This window comes from Panthera uncia, assembly GCF_023721935.1.
Source record: "Panthera uncia isolate 11264 chromosome D3 unlocalized genomic scaffold, Puncia_PCG_1.0 HiC_scaffold_8, whole genome shotgun sequence".
Lineage (NCBI taxonomy): Eukaryota > Metazoa > Chordata > Mammalia > Carnivora > Felidae > Panthera > Panthera uncia.
Genome location: NW_026057586.1, coordinates 84737937 through 84753155, shown reverse-complemented (window position 1 = coordinate 84753155; position 15219 = coordinate 84737937). Strand labels below are relative to the sequence as shown.

Genomic DNA, 15219 nt, shown 5'->3' with positions numbered 1-15219 from the left:
CCTCCTGAGCATCAGTAGGGGTCTCGCCTACCCCCTGAAGAGGCTGTTTTGGAGCATTAGGGCTTTGGAGTTGAGAGCCCAGATTTTAGAACTCCGTGGCCTGGGTTCACCTTCCAGCTCAGCCACTTACTTACTAGCTGTGTGATCCGGGACAGCTCACTTAACCTCTCTGTGCCTCATCTTCTTGACTATAAAATAGGGATAATAATAGAACCTACCTCACAGGATTCTTGTGAAGATTAATGCATTTAAAGCACTTAGAACAGTGTCAGACACCCATTTACGTCAATCAGCATTAGCGGTCGGTACCGTTGTCACTGTTCTCATCACGGATGCCATCGGCTCTGCCTCTTGGCTGAGCCCCCTCTCGTGCAGACTCTATTTTCCTTTGACAAATACTCCCTGTTAGCACTTGTTATATTGACAAGTGTTTTAGCTTAACAGTGTAGAACCCAGATTCTGGAGCCAGAGAGCTCTGGGTTCAAATCCCAGCTCTGCTACTCACCAGCTGTGTGATCTTGTGCAAGTTCTTAACTTCTCTGGGCCTCAATTTCTCCATCTGTTAAAAGGGGATGGTGAAAGTACAAACCTCACAAGTTGTGAGGATTAAATAAACAAACACATATGAAGTGCATGGCCTATATAAAAGGCTGGGCCTGAGGTGCCTGGCTGGCTCAGTCAGTAGAGCGTGAGGCTCTTGATCTTGGGGTCCTGAGTTCAAGCCCCACGTTGGGCATGGAGCCTACTTAAAAAGAAAAATAAATTAAAATCCTATTAAGAAATTAAAATATATATATATATGTATATGTATATGTATATGTATATGTATATGTATGTGTATATGTAATGCCAGGCCCACAGGAAGGGTTGTGTTTACATAACTGCTTGTACTTAAAAAAATGTTTTTAAGTTTATTTATTTGAGAGCGAGAGAGTGTGCATGAGCAGGGGAAGGGCAGAGAGAGAGACGGAGAGAGAGAATCCCAAGCAGGCTCTGCGCTATCAGCACAGAGCTTGACATGGGGCTCAAACTCTCAAACCGTGAGATTATGACCTGAGCTGAAACCAAGAGTCAGATGCTTCGCCGACTGAGCCCCCCCAGGCGCCCCATGTTTGCTTGTACTTACTGGGCAGCTGCTGTGCACCAGGCACAAAGGTTCAGAGTTAGGTGCCGGGATCCTTCACATACTGGCTCAAGTCCTGGCTTGGCCCTTTGTTGCAGAGTGATGCGGGGCACATGCTTTGCCTCTCTGTGCCTCAGTTTCTCCAACTATATATGGGGTGTGGAAGCAGCCGCCTCATGGGGTTGTGTGGGGTTTCTAGCACTCCAGAACATGAGCCAAGAGACTTTGTGCACCAGAGCTGTTGGGGAGGAGGTCTCTTGAGATGGCCCCCTTTCCAGTCACTGCTCACTCAGAGTGACCCCTCCCGGTGTTCCGTGCCTCTCCTTTTCACTTGGGGACTCCAGAACTTTGTCCATTTTGCAGATGGGACGATAAAGTCCCCAGGATGAAAAGGGATGGAGCCGAGTCAAGAGGCAGCACTCAGAGGCACATGCCCAGCCTAGTCCCAGTCCTGCCCTGGACAAGCCCCACTTCCAAAGTCCCCACCGGGCCCACATCCTGCAGTGTCCCTGCAGCTCCCGGGCTCTCCCAGGCACTGGCTCAGTCCCGGGGGGCCCAGTATGGGGGGGTGCTTTGGACAAAGCAGACATTAAGCTCCAGAGAGCCAAAAGGGCCCAAGTCAGGAGGTGAAGGGCAACCTGGGCTGGAGGAAAAGATTCTGGAAACTTCCAGGCGGATGTGAAAGTCCCTGGGTTGCTCCTAGGACCTGCGGTCACCCCCTCTTGGTCTAAGAGAGTAAAGTTTTATTTGGGGAGACGAAAGGCCTGATTTGGGGAGGAGAGAGCTAAGCAAACATTTATTTATTAAGCACCCACTGTATACGGTGGTAACAATCAGCAGCAATTATTACGTGCTAGGCACTGTGGCCAGAACTGATGCTCATGCATCGAACCTCATGCTGTTTTAAAGCTGATCTCAATTTTGTCCGCAGAGTCCTCCAGATCCCCTGCGCCCTCACCCCCCAGGCCACGTGGGGTGTCCTTGCCTCCCTCAAGCACTTCGGCACACTCCTACCTCGGGGCTGTGGGGCTGACTATTCCAGCAGAAAGTGCTTTTCCCCCAGATAGCCGCATGGTGGACCCCCTCACCTCTTCTCGATCCTGCTCAAGTGTTACCTTCCTAGCGAGGTCTTTCCCGGACCCCCTGTTTCAAATTGCCCTCAGGGCACCTGGGTGGCCCAGTCGGTTAAACGTCCGACTCTTGACCTCGGCTCAGGTCATGACCTCACGGTTCGTGAGTTCAGGCCCCACGTCGGTCTCTGCTGGGGATTCTGTCTCTCCCTCTCTCTGCCCCCTCGCCACTTGCACTCTCTCTCACTCAAAATAAATAAACTTTAATAAATAAATAAGTAAATAGATAAAAAAAAAATTGCCCTCGCCATTTCCTGGACCCCCCTATTTAAAACTGTCCCCATTGCCCCCCATCCCCTACACCCCATTCTTTCCCCCCCCAGCCCTATCTCTTAACTGTATCATTTACTCATTGTGTTTCTCCGTCTCTGACCGGAGTGTTCCATCTCCACAGAATCAGGGATCTTTGTTTTTGTTCGTCGTTAAATCCCAACACAAAGAACAGAGTCTGGCCCACTCAATAAACCTTGGTGTTCGGTAAACATTCCTTAAATGAATGGAATCTTCACGAAACTCCTGGGAAATCAGAATGCTTGTCATTGCCATCTTGCGGATGAGGAAACCGAGGCGTAGAGATGTCAAGTGACTTGCCCGAAGTCACACAGCCAACAAGCGGCAGACCTGACCTCCTTGCCCTGTCGCCCCTACAGGTCTGGCCTCACCCCACGGACAATGGCCTTGCCCCCGTGAGCTAGAGCCCGCCCCTCGGCACCTGCCCCTCGCCAGCCAGCAGGATGCAGCTGTGGAAGGCGGTGGTGGTGACCCTGGCCTTCATGAGCATGGACGTCGGCATGACCACGGCCATCTACATCCTCAGCCACCTGGATCGCAGCCTGCTGGAGGACATCCGCCATTTCAACATCTTTGACTCGGTGCTGGACCTCTGGGCGGCCTGCCTGTACCGCAGCTGCCTGCTGCTGGGAGCCACCATTGGCGTGGCCAAGAACAGCACCCTCGGGCCGCGGCGGCTTCGGGCCTCCTGGACGGTCATCGCCCTCGTGTGCCTCTTTGTGGGCGTTTACGCCATGGTGAAGCTGTTGCTCTTCTCCGAGGTGCGCAAGCCAGTCCGGGACCCGTGGTTCTGGGCCCTGTTCGTGTGGACTTACGTCTCGCTTGCCGCTTCCTTCCTCCTCTGGTGGCTGCTGTCCACGGTGCGGCCGGACGCCAAGGCCCTCGAGCGGGGGGCCGGAGCCGAGGCCGAGGGCTTCCCTGGGGAGGACCGGCCCCCGCGTGAGCAGGCGTCTGGGGCTACGCTACAAAAGCTGCTGTCCTACACCAAGCCTGACGTGGCCTTCCTCGTGGCGGCCTCCTTCTTCCTCATCGTGGCAGCTCTGGGTAAGTGAGGCCCCGGGGGGCCTGGCAGGCACCCGCCAAAGCACTCGAGGGGGTCACAGCCACCTGGTCTTTCCTCTTAAACGTTTGACATTTTTCTCACGTGGTCCAAACAGCATTTTGATATGGGAAGGTGAACACTGGAGAGTTTCATTCCTAATTCTGCCTGACTACCCTGATCTCCCTGCCTAGGGCTAACTACAGCAAAATGTTCTAGAAGCTTCCAGGTGGGTGGGAAACCACTTTCTTTCGTTTCTTGTATGTTCTTCCAGTGTTTCCTTACAGAGCTACAAGTAAAAAAAAAAAAAACATGGTACTCTTAACCACCTCTCACACGCTACCTTGCTATTTCGTGCCTTGCTTTTCTTGCTTAACGATATATTTTTGGAAATTTCCAATCAGCACCTCATCCTTTTATTTGGCTGCATAATAGTAGTCCGCTGTGTGGCCGTAGCAAAGATTATACAGTTGGCGTCTTGCGGTCGGACCCTCGAGTTGTTTTGAGTCTTTTCCCTTACGGTAAATAACCTTGTTCATACACGTTTCATATAAATGGGGGTATATCTGTAGGACACATTTCCCGGAAGTGGATCACTGGGTCAAAGCATTTTTCTGGTAACGAAGCAGAATGTACGAGAGAGCCTCAGAATATGCTGTCTGTGATAAGAATAAGTATCGTTTGGGGAAACATTTACTTTAGTCACGTGTGCCTACATGTAAACGTGTCCTGGTTTGTCATGTAAAATGAATTCGTTACCGCGGTTCTGGTCCGGACAGTTTGTTTTTAAATTTTTGTTTTTAAATTTTTTTTTTTTAACGTTTATTTTATTTTTGAGACAGAGAGAGACAGAGCATGAACGGGGGAGGAGCAGAGAGAGAGGGAGACACAGAATCGGAAGCAGGCTTCAGGCTCTGAGCCGTCAGCCCAGAGCCCGACACGGGGCTCAAACTCACAGACCGTGAGATCGTGACCTGAGCTGAAGTCGGACGCTTAACCGACTGAGCCACCCAGGCGCCCCTTTAAATTTTTTTTTTAAGCTTATGTATTTATTTTGAGAGAAAGAGAGAGCGTGAGCTTTAGAGGGGGAGAGAGAATCCCAAGCAGACTCTGAGCTGTCAGCATGGACCCCGACAGGGGGCTCGAACTCACGCACCGTGAGATCATGACCCGAACTGAAATAAAGAGTTAGACGCTTAACCAGCTGAGCCACCCGGGCGCCCCTGGTCCAAACAGTTTGAAAGCACTGCTCAAACAACGTGGGTAGGAAGGTGACATCTCAGGGTCAAAAGTCTGTGGGTCCCGGGGGGCGATAAGGCCTGGTCCTCGCCTGGCTGTGTGCCTGTGGGCAAGTTAGCGGACCTTTCAGAACCTCACTTCTGTGAAATGGGGATTGTTGGCATTCTCCATGTTTCACGATGTTGTAAAGCTTGGGGAAACAGGAGAAAGACAAGTACGGAGCTTGGTACGAGACGGTAAGCTCTCAGGAACGTTAGCCGTTAGGCGTTGTTACACGTTTAAGACAGTGTCTGGGAGTGGCCACAAAGCCAGAGTGTTCTCAAAGAGGACAGGCAAGCCCCGGAGCTGACCCCTTTCCTCTCACGGTCCACCCTCTGCCCTCTCAGTCCCAGCCCCTTGACCGCTGTGCAATTTTATGCAAGTCACTCAACGCCTCTGAGTCTCAGTCCCCTCATCTGTAAAATGGGCATAAAAATAGTACCCATCGCAACAAGGGCTGAGGAGGTGCGGGACGTTAATATGAGTATGACGCCACAGACAGCTTCTGCCACACAGAAGGCTGCCGAGAAATTGTAGTGGCTGTGAGTATTGGGATGACCCCTTTCCATTTAACCAGATAGTGTCTCCTGCTCATGTTTCAAGGTCCAAATGTCCCCTTCTCAGAGTAGCCTCCTCGAATTCTAGTGACTTGATCTCCACCTTTACCTCCACCTCAGTTGTAGCACTGGTGTCATGAAAATCACGCATCCACTGTCCTGCCTCCCCGACCAGGTTTTGAGCCCCTTGGGGGGGTAGGGGCCAGGTCTGCCTCACCCCGGGCCCCCCCCCCCCGCCCCAAATCCTGGCACAGAAGCAGGCTCGCCGAATGAATGAACAGACGACCGACCAGCGTGCCCGTGTGGGCAGCTGTCACCCATGACCTCGTTTCCCCCTCCTGCCGGGGCCCTGTTGTCAGCTGCCTGTGCTCGGGGACTACAGATGTCCTGAAATACAGCTGAGCAGATTCCGCCAGCCTGCAGGGTTGTGTCGAGGTGAAGGGCTTAGACTTGAGATCAGGTCCCCACCTGTCCTGGTAACTTGAGGCAAGGTTATTGAACTTGGCCAAGGCTGTTTCTCATCCTGAAAGTGGGGTTTTGTTGGGCTTGTGAGAATTGGGTGAGCTGGGGCACGGTGCCTGCAAAAGGAAGTACTTCACACAGGTTAGGGACAGGGGCTACTGATAATTATTCTCGATCAACAAGCGCCCAGGAGGGGCCAGCTTTTTCTGAAACCTTATGATCTGAAAGAAAAACCGCCCATTGTGGGGAAAAACGGTGAATTTTAGGGTGGAGCATCTCCTCTCCAATTGAAATTCTTTAATATGGACTTCACACCAACCCAACTAGAAAACCTTGGGCAAGTGACTTAGCCTTTCTGAACCTTGGTTTCCTCATCTGTAAAATGGGAATAATGATAATACCACACCTATGGGATTACTGGGGGGCGTTTGAGACTTGAAAGAGATGGGAGAGCAGATATCCAGTGTAACAATGCTCCAAGCAGAGGGAATGGCCCGTGCAAAGGTCCTGAGGCAGGAACATGCCTGGTTGTGAAAGGAAAAGCAAAGAGGCCTGGGTAGCTGGAGCTGTAGGTGGGGTTGGGGTTGGGGGCGGGAGAGTAGAAGATGAAGCCAGGGCACTGGCAGGTGCCTGATCATGGAGGGCGCCATTGACCGCTATAAGGACTTTGACTTTTACCCAGAATGAGATGAAAGCCTGAAGGCGGATAAGGTCTGACTTGGCTTTCATAGGACCCCACTGTGTGCAGGGTGGAGAACAGAGGGGCAGGGACGAGGGTGGCAGCTGGGAGGACCAGGAGTTGTCTGGGAAAGTCCAAGGGAGGTTGGACCCAGGTGGGGACAGTGAAAGAGACTGGATTCTAGAAATGTTGACTCTTTTTTTTTTTTTTTTTTTAATATTTATTTTTAAGAAAGAGTGAGAGAGTGTGAGCTGGGGATGGGGAGAGAGCAAGGGAGACACAGAATCCGAAGCAGGCTCCAGGCTCCGAGCTGTCAGCACAGAGCCCGACACGGGGCTCCAACCCACGAACCGCGAGTTCATGACCTGAGCTGAAATCAGTCGCTTAACCTACTGAGCCACCCAGGCGCCCCTAGAAATGTTGACTCTTAAACAACACGAGAGTTGGTCGAAAACACATGTATATCTTTTGACTCCCCAAGAGCTTAACTTACGAAGAGCCTCCTGTGGACCAGAAGCCTTCTTGATAATATAAACAGTTGAATAGCACATATTTTGTGTATTCAATTATTGCAACAAAGTAGTGTATTCTTATGATGAAATAAGCTACAGAAAAGACAGCCTTCTTAAGAAACCATAAGGAAAATACGTTTACAGTCTTGTACTGTTATTTATGGGAAAAATCTGCGTGTAAGTGAGCCTGAGCAGATCAGACCCGTGTTGTTCAAAGGTCACCCGTGGTTTTTTTTTTTTTAAGTTATTTATTTATTTATTTTGAGAGAGAGAGAAAGAGAGAATGAATGCAAGCGGGGGAAGGGCAGAGGGAGAGGGAGAGAGAGCATCCCAAGCAGGCTCCGTGCTATCAACGCAGAGCCCGACACAGGGCTCGATCTCACAAACTGTGAGATCATGACCTGAGCCACATGATCAAGAGTCAGTCACTCAACCGACTGAGCCACCCAGGCGCCCCAAGGGTCACCTGTATTTTGAAGGTGGAGGCATAGGATTCGTCAGTGGGTTGGAGAGTTTCGCGTGATTCCTGTGCAGATTTGACAAGAGCAAATCGCCTAGCTTAGCACGGCGCCTCGTACCCAGTAAGGGCTCCGTAAGTGTCCGTTGTGCTTAATATTATCCTTGGTGTTTCTTGGAGCTCGCTGATGCCCTTTTCTTCCCTGTGGGTAAACTGAGGCCGACCTCCAGTTTAGGTGGACTCCACAGCGGTGCCTGGAGACCCCATCGAGTGGAGGACCGTGGGGACGGAGGCCCTCTAGGTTGCCACCTTGTGGTCCCTGTGCCAAGACCAGCAGAGGGCAGCAGAGCCCCACAGAAGGCCTCACTGTCCTGGCCGAGCAGGTCCCGCAGAGCTGGTCAGGGAAAGGGCGTCAAGACCAGCCCAGGATTCATTCGCTGAACTTTACCGAGTACCTATCGTATGCCCAGGCCCATGCCAGGCTGTGCCCTTCGAAAGCACTGCAGTGACAGCGAGGACACAGCCTGGTCCAAGCACCTTCAGTCCTGAGATGCGAGCGGGCCTTCCGGGTTATTGGGAGGGAAGGGATAGGAAAGAGCCCCCAGCTGGGAGGCCAGTTTGGGTTTGCGTCCTGGCCCTGCCTCTTAACTGCCCCGTGCCGTGTGACCTCAGGCAAATGACTCAGCCCCTGAGTCGAGTCTCCCGTTCACCTCTGTGCCATGACATGGGGGTGGCGTCCCGCTAGCCCCCTCTCGCCACCCTGCCCGGCGTTGTTCTGAAGGTGGGTACAATAAGTGGGTGCACAGTGACGTGGCAAACTGTGAAGTGCGCCACCGAGAGGGGCTGGTGGCCGTTTCCAGCATCATTGGAACCAAATACCTACATCTCCTGAGGCTGGGAGCTTCTGGAATTTGGACTCCGGGGCCCTCCGCCAGTGAGAAGAAGGAAGTGAACTTTGGCCGTGTGGCCTGGTGAGCGTCGTCTCATCTCTCGGTTCCACTCTCCTGCTCACCTGTCCAATGGGGGTGGTGGCAGGCCCACCCACAGAGCCTGTGCAGAGATGGCGCCGTGCGCTCGGGCCTCGTAGCCATTATGAGCGGTACTGACCCAGTCTGTATAGGCCGAGTCACCCGTGTTTCCTGTGTTCCTGTTCCCTGGAAAGAGGGGGGCATTAAGCAGTGCGGGCCCCTGCCCCGCCTCCCGCCAAGGTGAGAAGCAGGAGTTTGCCAAGGGAGAGCACCCCATCCATCGGTGGAGTGAGCCGAACAGGCGGTGTGCGGGCTTCTGGAGGCTCAGGGGGTGGGGGGGAGGGTACGGGCTTCCCGGGCTGCAGATGCCCCCTGAGCCCACCATGTCTCCCGGCAGGAGAGACCTTCCTTCCCTACTACACCGGCCGGGCCATCGACGGCATCGTCATCCAGAAAAGCATGGAGCAGTTCAGCACGGCTGTCATTGTCATGTGTCTGCTGGCTATCGGCAGGTAGCCTGCTCTCACCCCCACGCCCTGCCCTCTAGGGCCGCAGCAGGGGAGGGAGGTCAGGGGCCAGCGCCTGAGAGGGCTGTGCCCGGGTGGGCCGGTCACCGTGGTAACCAACAACCAAGCTGGCTTCGAGCCACCTCCTCTTGTCCCTAAAATTGGCTTCGGTCCCTGAGGGTTCCCCTTTCGCCCTCCCTGGCTATTCTCCAAGTGCCCTTCTGGAAGGAAGAGGGGTCTGACCGGCAAAGCTGGATCCTTGTGCCCGGTGAACACAGTCCCCTCACAGCCCTCACCTTGGGGGACTCCAGGCAGGGAACAGGGGAGACCGTGCGGTGGCAGCAGCCCTGGAAAGGGGCTCGCTCGAGGTTGGGTCCCTCCCTGCCTCCCCCCTGCAGAGTGGCCCTCGCCTGCCAGCAGTGGGAGGGGGCAGCTGGGTTATGGTTGCTGGTTGTCGCAAGGACGTCGTGCTATATATAACATCTCTTATCTGCAATTAGCTCATTTGCCGCAGGTATTCGGGGAGGCATTTTTACACTCATATTTGCCAGACTGAACATTCGCCTTCGAAACCGTCTGTTCCGCTCGCTGGTGTCTCAGGAGATGAGCTTCTTTGACGAGAATCGCACAGGTTTGTCCTCCTGCGGCCTGGGGTAACCTCGGCGGCCTGGGGCCCAGCCAGGGTGGGCTGGCCTCCCGTGGAGGGATTAAATGGCTGGCTTTTCCTGCTATCCTGTTGGGGATAGAAACACCCCCGGGGGCCCTGCCTGAGGCCGGGAAGCTGGCCTGCTGGCTGAGGTTTTGGTATGAGCTGTGGCCACTGCAGGGGGACCCTGGCCAGGCCACTCCTGCAGGAGCCAAGGCCTTGCCTTCCACTGTTCTCTGGGAAGCACCAGGGCGGTGGCCCGAGAGGCTCAGCTCCAAGGGGACGAGAGGGTTGGGGTGCGGGACAGAACAGGCAAGGCAGTAATAGTATCCGGCCTAGATCCCAGGCTCTGAGATAGAACAGCCTGGGTGCAAGCCCTGGTTCCACCACTCGCTAACTTAACCTCTCTGAGCCTCTGTTTCCCCATCTCTAAAATGGGGACAATGGTAGGAGCTACCACGGGCTTGCTGTGAAGCTCTTGGCCCGGCAAGTGCTCAAAGTTTCTCCTCCCCACCAGCCCAGATTATTATTTCTGTCCCCTCTGCCAGTGACAGGGAGGAGATACGGGCTTGGTCCTGGCTCAGTCAGGGACAAGTCACGTGGCACCAAATGACCTTTCCCTTTCTGAGCCTCGGCTGCCTTCTCTGTACTGTTGGGATGTGATGTCACAAGATGCCTGCGAGGAGGGCTGGGCTCAGAGCAGCCCTCCGGGGGGTGTCTTCTCTTCCCTCCCGTCCCCACCCAGAAGGTGGGGGACGCCTGAGCTCCCTGGTGCCTGTCTTGGAAACCCCCCAGTGTCTCCTGCCCCCGCCCACAGTGGGCCCGTTGCCACGGTGGGGACTGAGCCTGCCTGTGTTCCAGGGGACCTCATCTCCCGCCTCACCTCCGACACCACCATGGTCAGCGACCTGGTCTCCCAGAACATCAACATCTTCCTGCGGAACACGGTCAAGGTCACAGGCGTGGTGGTCTTCATGTTCAGCCTCTCGTGGCAGCTGTCCTTGGTCACTTTCATGGGCTTCCCCATCATCATGATGGTGTCCGACATTTATGGCAAGTACTACAAGGTAGGTCCCGCCTGCTTCCCGCTGGGGTCTGTGAGCCGCTCCCGAGGGAGGGAGGCGCCCCAGGAGGGGCTCGGGGGCACCACGGGGGGCTGGCGAAGGACTCAGCCCGAGCGGGTGCGCTCTGTATATTCATTCACTGTGCGTTCACTCGTTCAAGGAGTACAGGCCCCGGGATGCATCAGTGAGACAGAAAAGCTTCTGCCCTCAAGGGGTTTATGTTCTTGCGGAAGACACAGACGATAGCAACAATAATAATAGCAACAATGTGTAATATGATGCCAGATGGTGAGTGCTAAGGAGGAAAAGGAGAGAGAGAGAGAGAGAGAGAGAGAGAGATGGGGAACTCTGGGGGGGCTGCCCTTTTAAATCGATCTTTCTGGGGCGCCTGGGCGGCTCCGTCGGCGAAGCGTCCAACTGGGGCTCAGGTCACGATCTCCCGGTTCGTGAATTCGAGCCCCACGTTAGGATCCGTGCTGACGGCTCAGAGCCTGGATGGAGCCCGCCTCGGATTCTGTGTCGCCCTCTCTCTCTCTGACCCTCCCCCACTCGTACTCTGTTTCTGTGTCTCTCCCTCTCTCAAAAATGAATAAACATTTAAAAAAATGTTTAACTGGTCTTTCTGAGGAGGTGACATTCGAGGAAAGAGGTGGACAGCTCGGGGAAGCGTGTTCAGAGCTGGTGCAAAGGCCTTGCGGTGGGACGTGCCCGTATGTCTGAGGAGCCTCAGGGAGGCGGGTGATGCCAGGGCGTGAGCAAGGGAGGTGATGAGGGTCGGGCTGTGGGCCTTTGTGAGAACTTTGGTTGACGCTCTGAGCGCAGAGGGCGCTGGCTTTCCACAGAGGGTGCGTTCGTCCGTGTGGGGGAGGCTCGGGCCCCGCGCGGGCGGCCCTCAGCCACCACGCAGCTGTGGGTGGCCGCAGCCGCTTCTGGCCACTCCTTGGTGCAGCCTCCGCCAGGCAGGTTGGCCCTCGAGCTAGACCCCCACCTCACCCTCCTCCTGCTCCCCACCCTGGTGGGTGCTCCAGAGCCAGAAGGGACTGAGGCCGGGTTTAGACAGGCACAAGCGGCTCTTTCCCCGGTGACCCAGGCCGGAGCGACAGGCTTTGACACGTGATTGGCTCAGCGTCCCAGGCTCACTAGAACCTTTGGTGCCCGTGACCTTAGGCCAGCCCCAAAATACATCCACTCCCCACAACCGTCGCGTCGCCTCCTGGCAGAGTTGACCGCCCGGGAGGGCCCTCTCCCCCATGGTTCCGGATCACGGGTCTCTGTTTTCCTCTCTCCGAGTAGAGAAAGTAAATATGTGAGTTGGAACTGGTGCCATTTCCCTTCCTCTGCTCCCTCCCCACCCTTCCTGCCTCCCTGCCAGCCCCTGGGACGGGGCAGGAAGCCCAGAGCCTCCCCCCATCTGCCCCTGCACACCTCAGGCCCCGCCAGCAAGTTCTGCTGGGTGGGGCTAAAGGAAGCTCAACGTAGGTCTCCTGCTTGTACCTCAAAGTGTTGAATCTAGCCACTGAGTCATCGCCACAAGCTACATGTGCGCTGTCCACAGCCAGACATGACTCAGGGCATGGCATGGCTCCACCCAAGATGCCACAACACACCGCATGCTTCCAACGGCCTCGTGGGACATGCCCCTGCACGATCCTAGCCTGGCCTCTCCAGCAGCCGTCCTCGATGGCTTGACGATATAAGCATCTTACCTACTACAGGGCCTGAACAGCTCTGCCCAGGGGCTGCTTCCAGAACTCTGGTGGGCAGTAGTCGGGTAGTCCTACACTTGGGACTGCCTCTCAGCTATCCATACCCAGTCATATACACAATGCAGGCGGATTTCACAGCCTTCTGCCACCATCTAGAACTCAGCTAGGAGTTCTGGAATCTCTGTACCAACCCTCAGGCTCTACCATAATTTAGTGTATGTTGATAATATGAACAGCACCCCCTTCATAGTTGGTGTTTCTTGGATAGTGTACAACCTGAACAACCATCCAGAGCATCTCTGTCTTATACTAGCACAGGATCAGGTGTTGAGGCTCCTTTTCTGAGAGGATTACCAAAAACTGAGCCTGTGATGGTGAATAACCTCCATTTGGTACTGCAGATGACTTAATAATCAGCTCCCCATCCCTCAGGAGCTGGAACCTCAGGACCTCATCCCAAGAACCCAGCTGGAGTCTATTCTCTGAGTCTGTCAAATCGAGCTAGAAGGAGAAGGGAGACAGTGGGGATCTCGGTCTTATCCTTTTGTCCCTGGAACTCCCTACATAGGCCTGGCACCAACTAAGGGTAGGAAAAACCCAGAGAGGCGTAGAGGCTGTTGGATGGTGAGACTGTCTGTTTGGGGGTCTCCTCCTTCTTGTCCCCACTCCTGCCCGTAGAGGCTCTCCAAAGAGGTCCAGAACGCCCTGGCGAGGGCCAGCAGCACGGCCGAGGAGACCATTAGCGCCATGAAGACAGTGCGGAGCTTTGCCAACGAGGAGGAGGAGGCCGAGGTGTACTCGCGGAAGCTGCAGCAGGTGTACAAGCTGAACAGGAAGGAGGCGGCAGCCTACACGTACTACGTCTGGGGCAGTGGGGTATGTGGGGCAGGTCCGACTGCCGGTGGGGGTGGGGGACGGGACACCAAGATGGGGAGATCCCTCCGTCAGGGCGCGAGCCTGGGGCCCTGCGTCTCCGTGTCGGGCTGGTTGCCCTTGGCTTCGCTCTGTCCCACCTTTCTTTCTGCTGGTCCCTGGGGCAGATCTTTCTGGAAAAGAATGCAGCCTCCCAGTAGATGTCTTCGCAGGGCATCTCCTCACTCCCTCTCACCTGGGCATGGGCTTGCTAGGGAACATCCTCGCCCAGGAAGGGAGTCACCCCGAGGCCACTGGGACCCAACCGAGGCTGCCGTCTGGCAGGTCCTAGGTCACAACCCCACAGCCCCCCACTGGAGTGTCTGGCTCACTCCCTGGGGTGAGTCACGGCCCCTCCCTGGAGGACGAGGAGTTCTTGGAGCCCATTGCTGTCCGTTGGCCACATCTGGGAGGGAGGTGGGCACAGCGGGGGTAGGTATGAGGAGGGTTTGGAGTTTAGGGGGGAGAAGGAGTGTGATCCCAGGGCACAGGGCAGGCTGCCCAGCCAGAGAGGAGAAGGGGCCCAGAAATCCAGCTCAGCTAGCCAAGCCGCCCAGCCATCTGCCCGCCGACAGGGATGCCTTTTGCCCCCTGCACAAAGGTGCTGACCTAGCTCTAACCAAACTGGGGGTTCGGGGCAGGGAGAGGCAGAGAGCAACCCTGGCCTGTCATGGGTGTTCGGGTTCCGCTCCTGTCCCACCTGCCAGGCGCTGGAGGTGGAGGGAGACAAGAGCGTCCCGGACGCAGCCCCTCCTTCAGGGAAGCCGGTGGGGCGAGGAGACACTTCCCATCGTCCCCCTCCATCTGGCTTGCCGTGCGACCTTAGCCAACGGACCGAACCTCCCCGAGCCACGCTCTTTGCAGCGAGGAGGAAGACACAGCTCCCGCTTGGCCTGGCTGAGGCGCTTGGGCTGCGCGTGCGGGCCAGGGCCTTACAAAGGAGGCCTTGTTCTCTGCCAGGCCTGCGGCTCCCTCCAGCTGGGGGCCTTCGCAGGGAAGAAGTCCGGGGCCCGGGAGCGGGAGGGCACGTGTGACGGCCGGCCACCAGCGTGTGGGAGGACACCCCCGCCTGGCCGGAGTCTCGGTCTGTGGCTGGGGGGAGGGGGGAGGGAACGGGGGGCGTGGGGGGGGTCTGAGCCGAGACCCCTGTGACCCGGGCCCCCTTGCCCTCTGCCCGCAGCTCACCCTTCTGGTAGTCCAGGTCAGTATCCTCTACTACGGGGGCCACCTCGTCATCTCCGGGCAGATGACCAGCGGCAACCTCATCTCCTTCATCATCTACGAGTTTGTCCTGGGAGACTGTATGGAGGTGAGGGGCCGGCTTGGGGAGGGGGTCCTGGGGAGCAGGAGGGATGCGGCAGAGGGGTCTAAACAGGGGAGGGAATGCTGCAGGTGACGCACAGATGGGGTATTTCTCAGTAGGTGGGGGAGAGAACATAATGCCGAGCATGACAATAATACCACCAAGTGGCAGCAGCTGTGTTTGCTGAGCAAAATGACAGGGACAGAGGTCATTTCAGGAAAGGCTCCTAAGAACACCATGAGGGGTCTTAGTACTATTCTACATCCCAGTTCTCAGAAAAAGAAGCTAAGGCTCAGAGAGGTTAAGTGACTTGCCCACCGCGTTTGTGGGGGGACCAGGTTCAAAGCCAGATGGGTCTGACTTTATTTTAACCCACTTTGTAGTGTTTTTTTATTTATTTTTGAGAGAGAGAGAAGGGGCACAAGTGTGGGAAGGGCAGAGAGAGAGGTACAGAGTACGAAGCAGGCTCTGAGCGGTCAGCGCAGAGCCCGACGCGGGGCTCGAACCCCCGAGCCGTGAGATCGTGACCCGAACCAAGTCGGATGCCCAATCAACTGAGCCACCCAGGCGCCCCTGTTTTAACCCA

At 55.7% G+C, this 15219-nt stretch overlaps 1 protein-coding gene across 1 annotated transcript in view; it reads left to right on the top strand.

Moving 5' to 3' along the window:
- Nucleotides 1–2909: 2909 nt before the first annotated feature.
- Nucleotides 2910–15219, top strand: part of ABCB9 (ATP binding cassette subfamily B member 9) — a 21857-nt gene continuing 9547 nt past the window's right edge. The window contains exons 1-6 of the mRNA XM_049619454.1: nt 2910–3588; nt 8894–9008; nt 9503–9633; nt 10510–10715; nt 13097–13294; nt 14511–14639. Coding sequence (XP_049475411.1) covers nt 2988–3588; nt 8894–9008; nt 9503–9633; nt 10510–10715; nt 13097–13294; nt 14511–14639 — 1380 coding nt within the window. The 5' untranslated portion in view covers nt 2910–2987. The remainder of the gene's footprint in view (nt 3589–8893; nt 9009–9502; nt 9634–10509; nt 10716–13096; nt 13295–14510; nt 14640–15219) is intronic.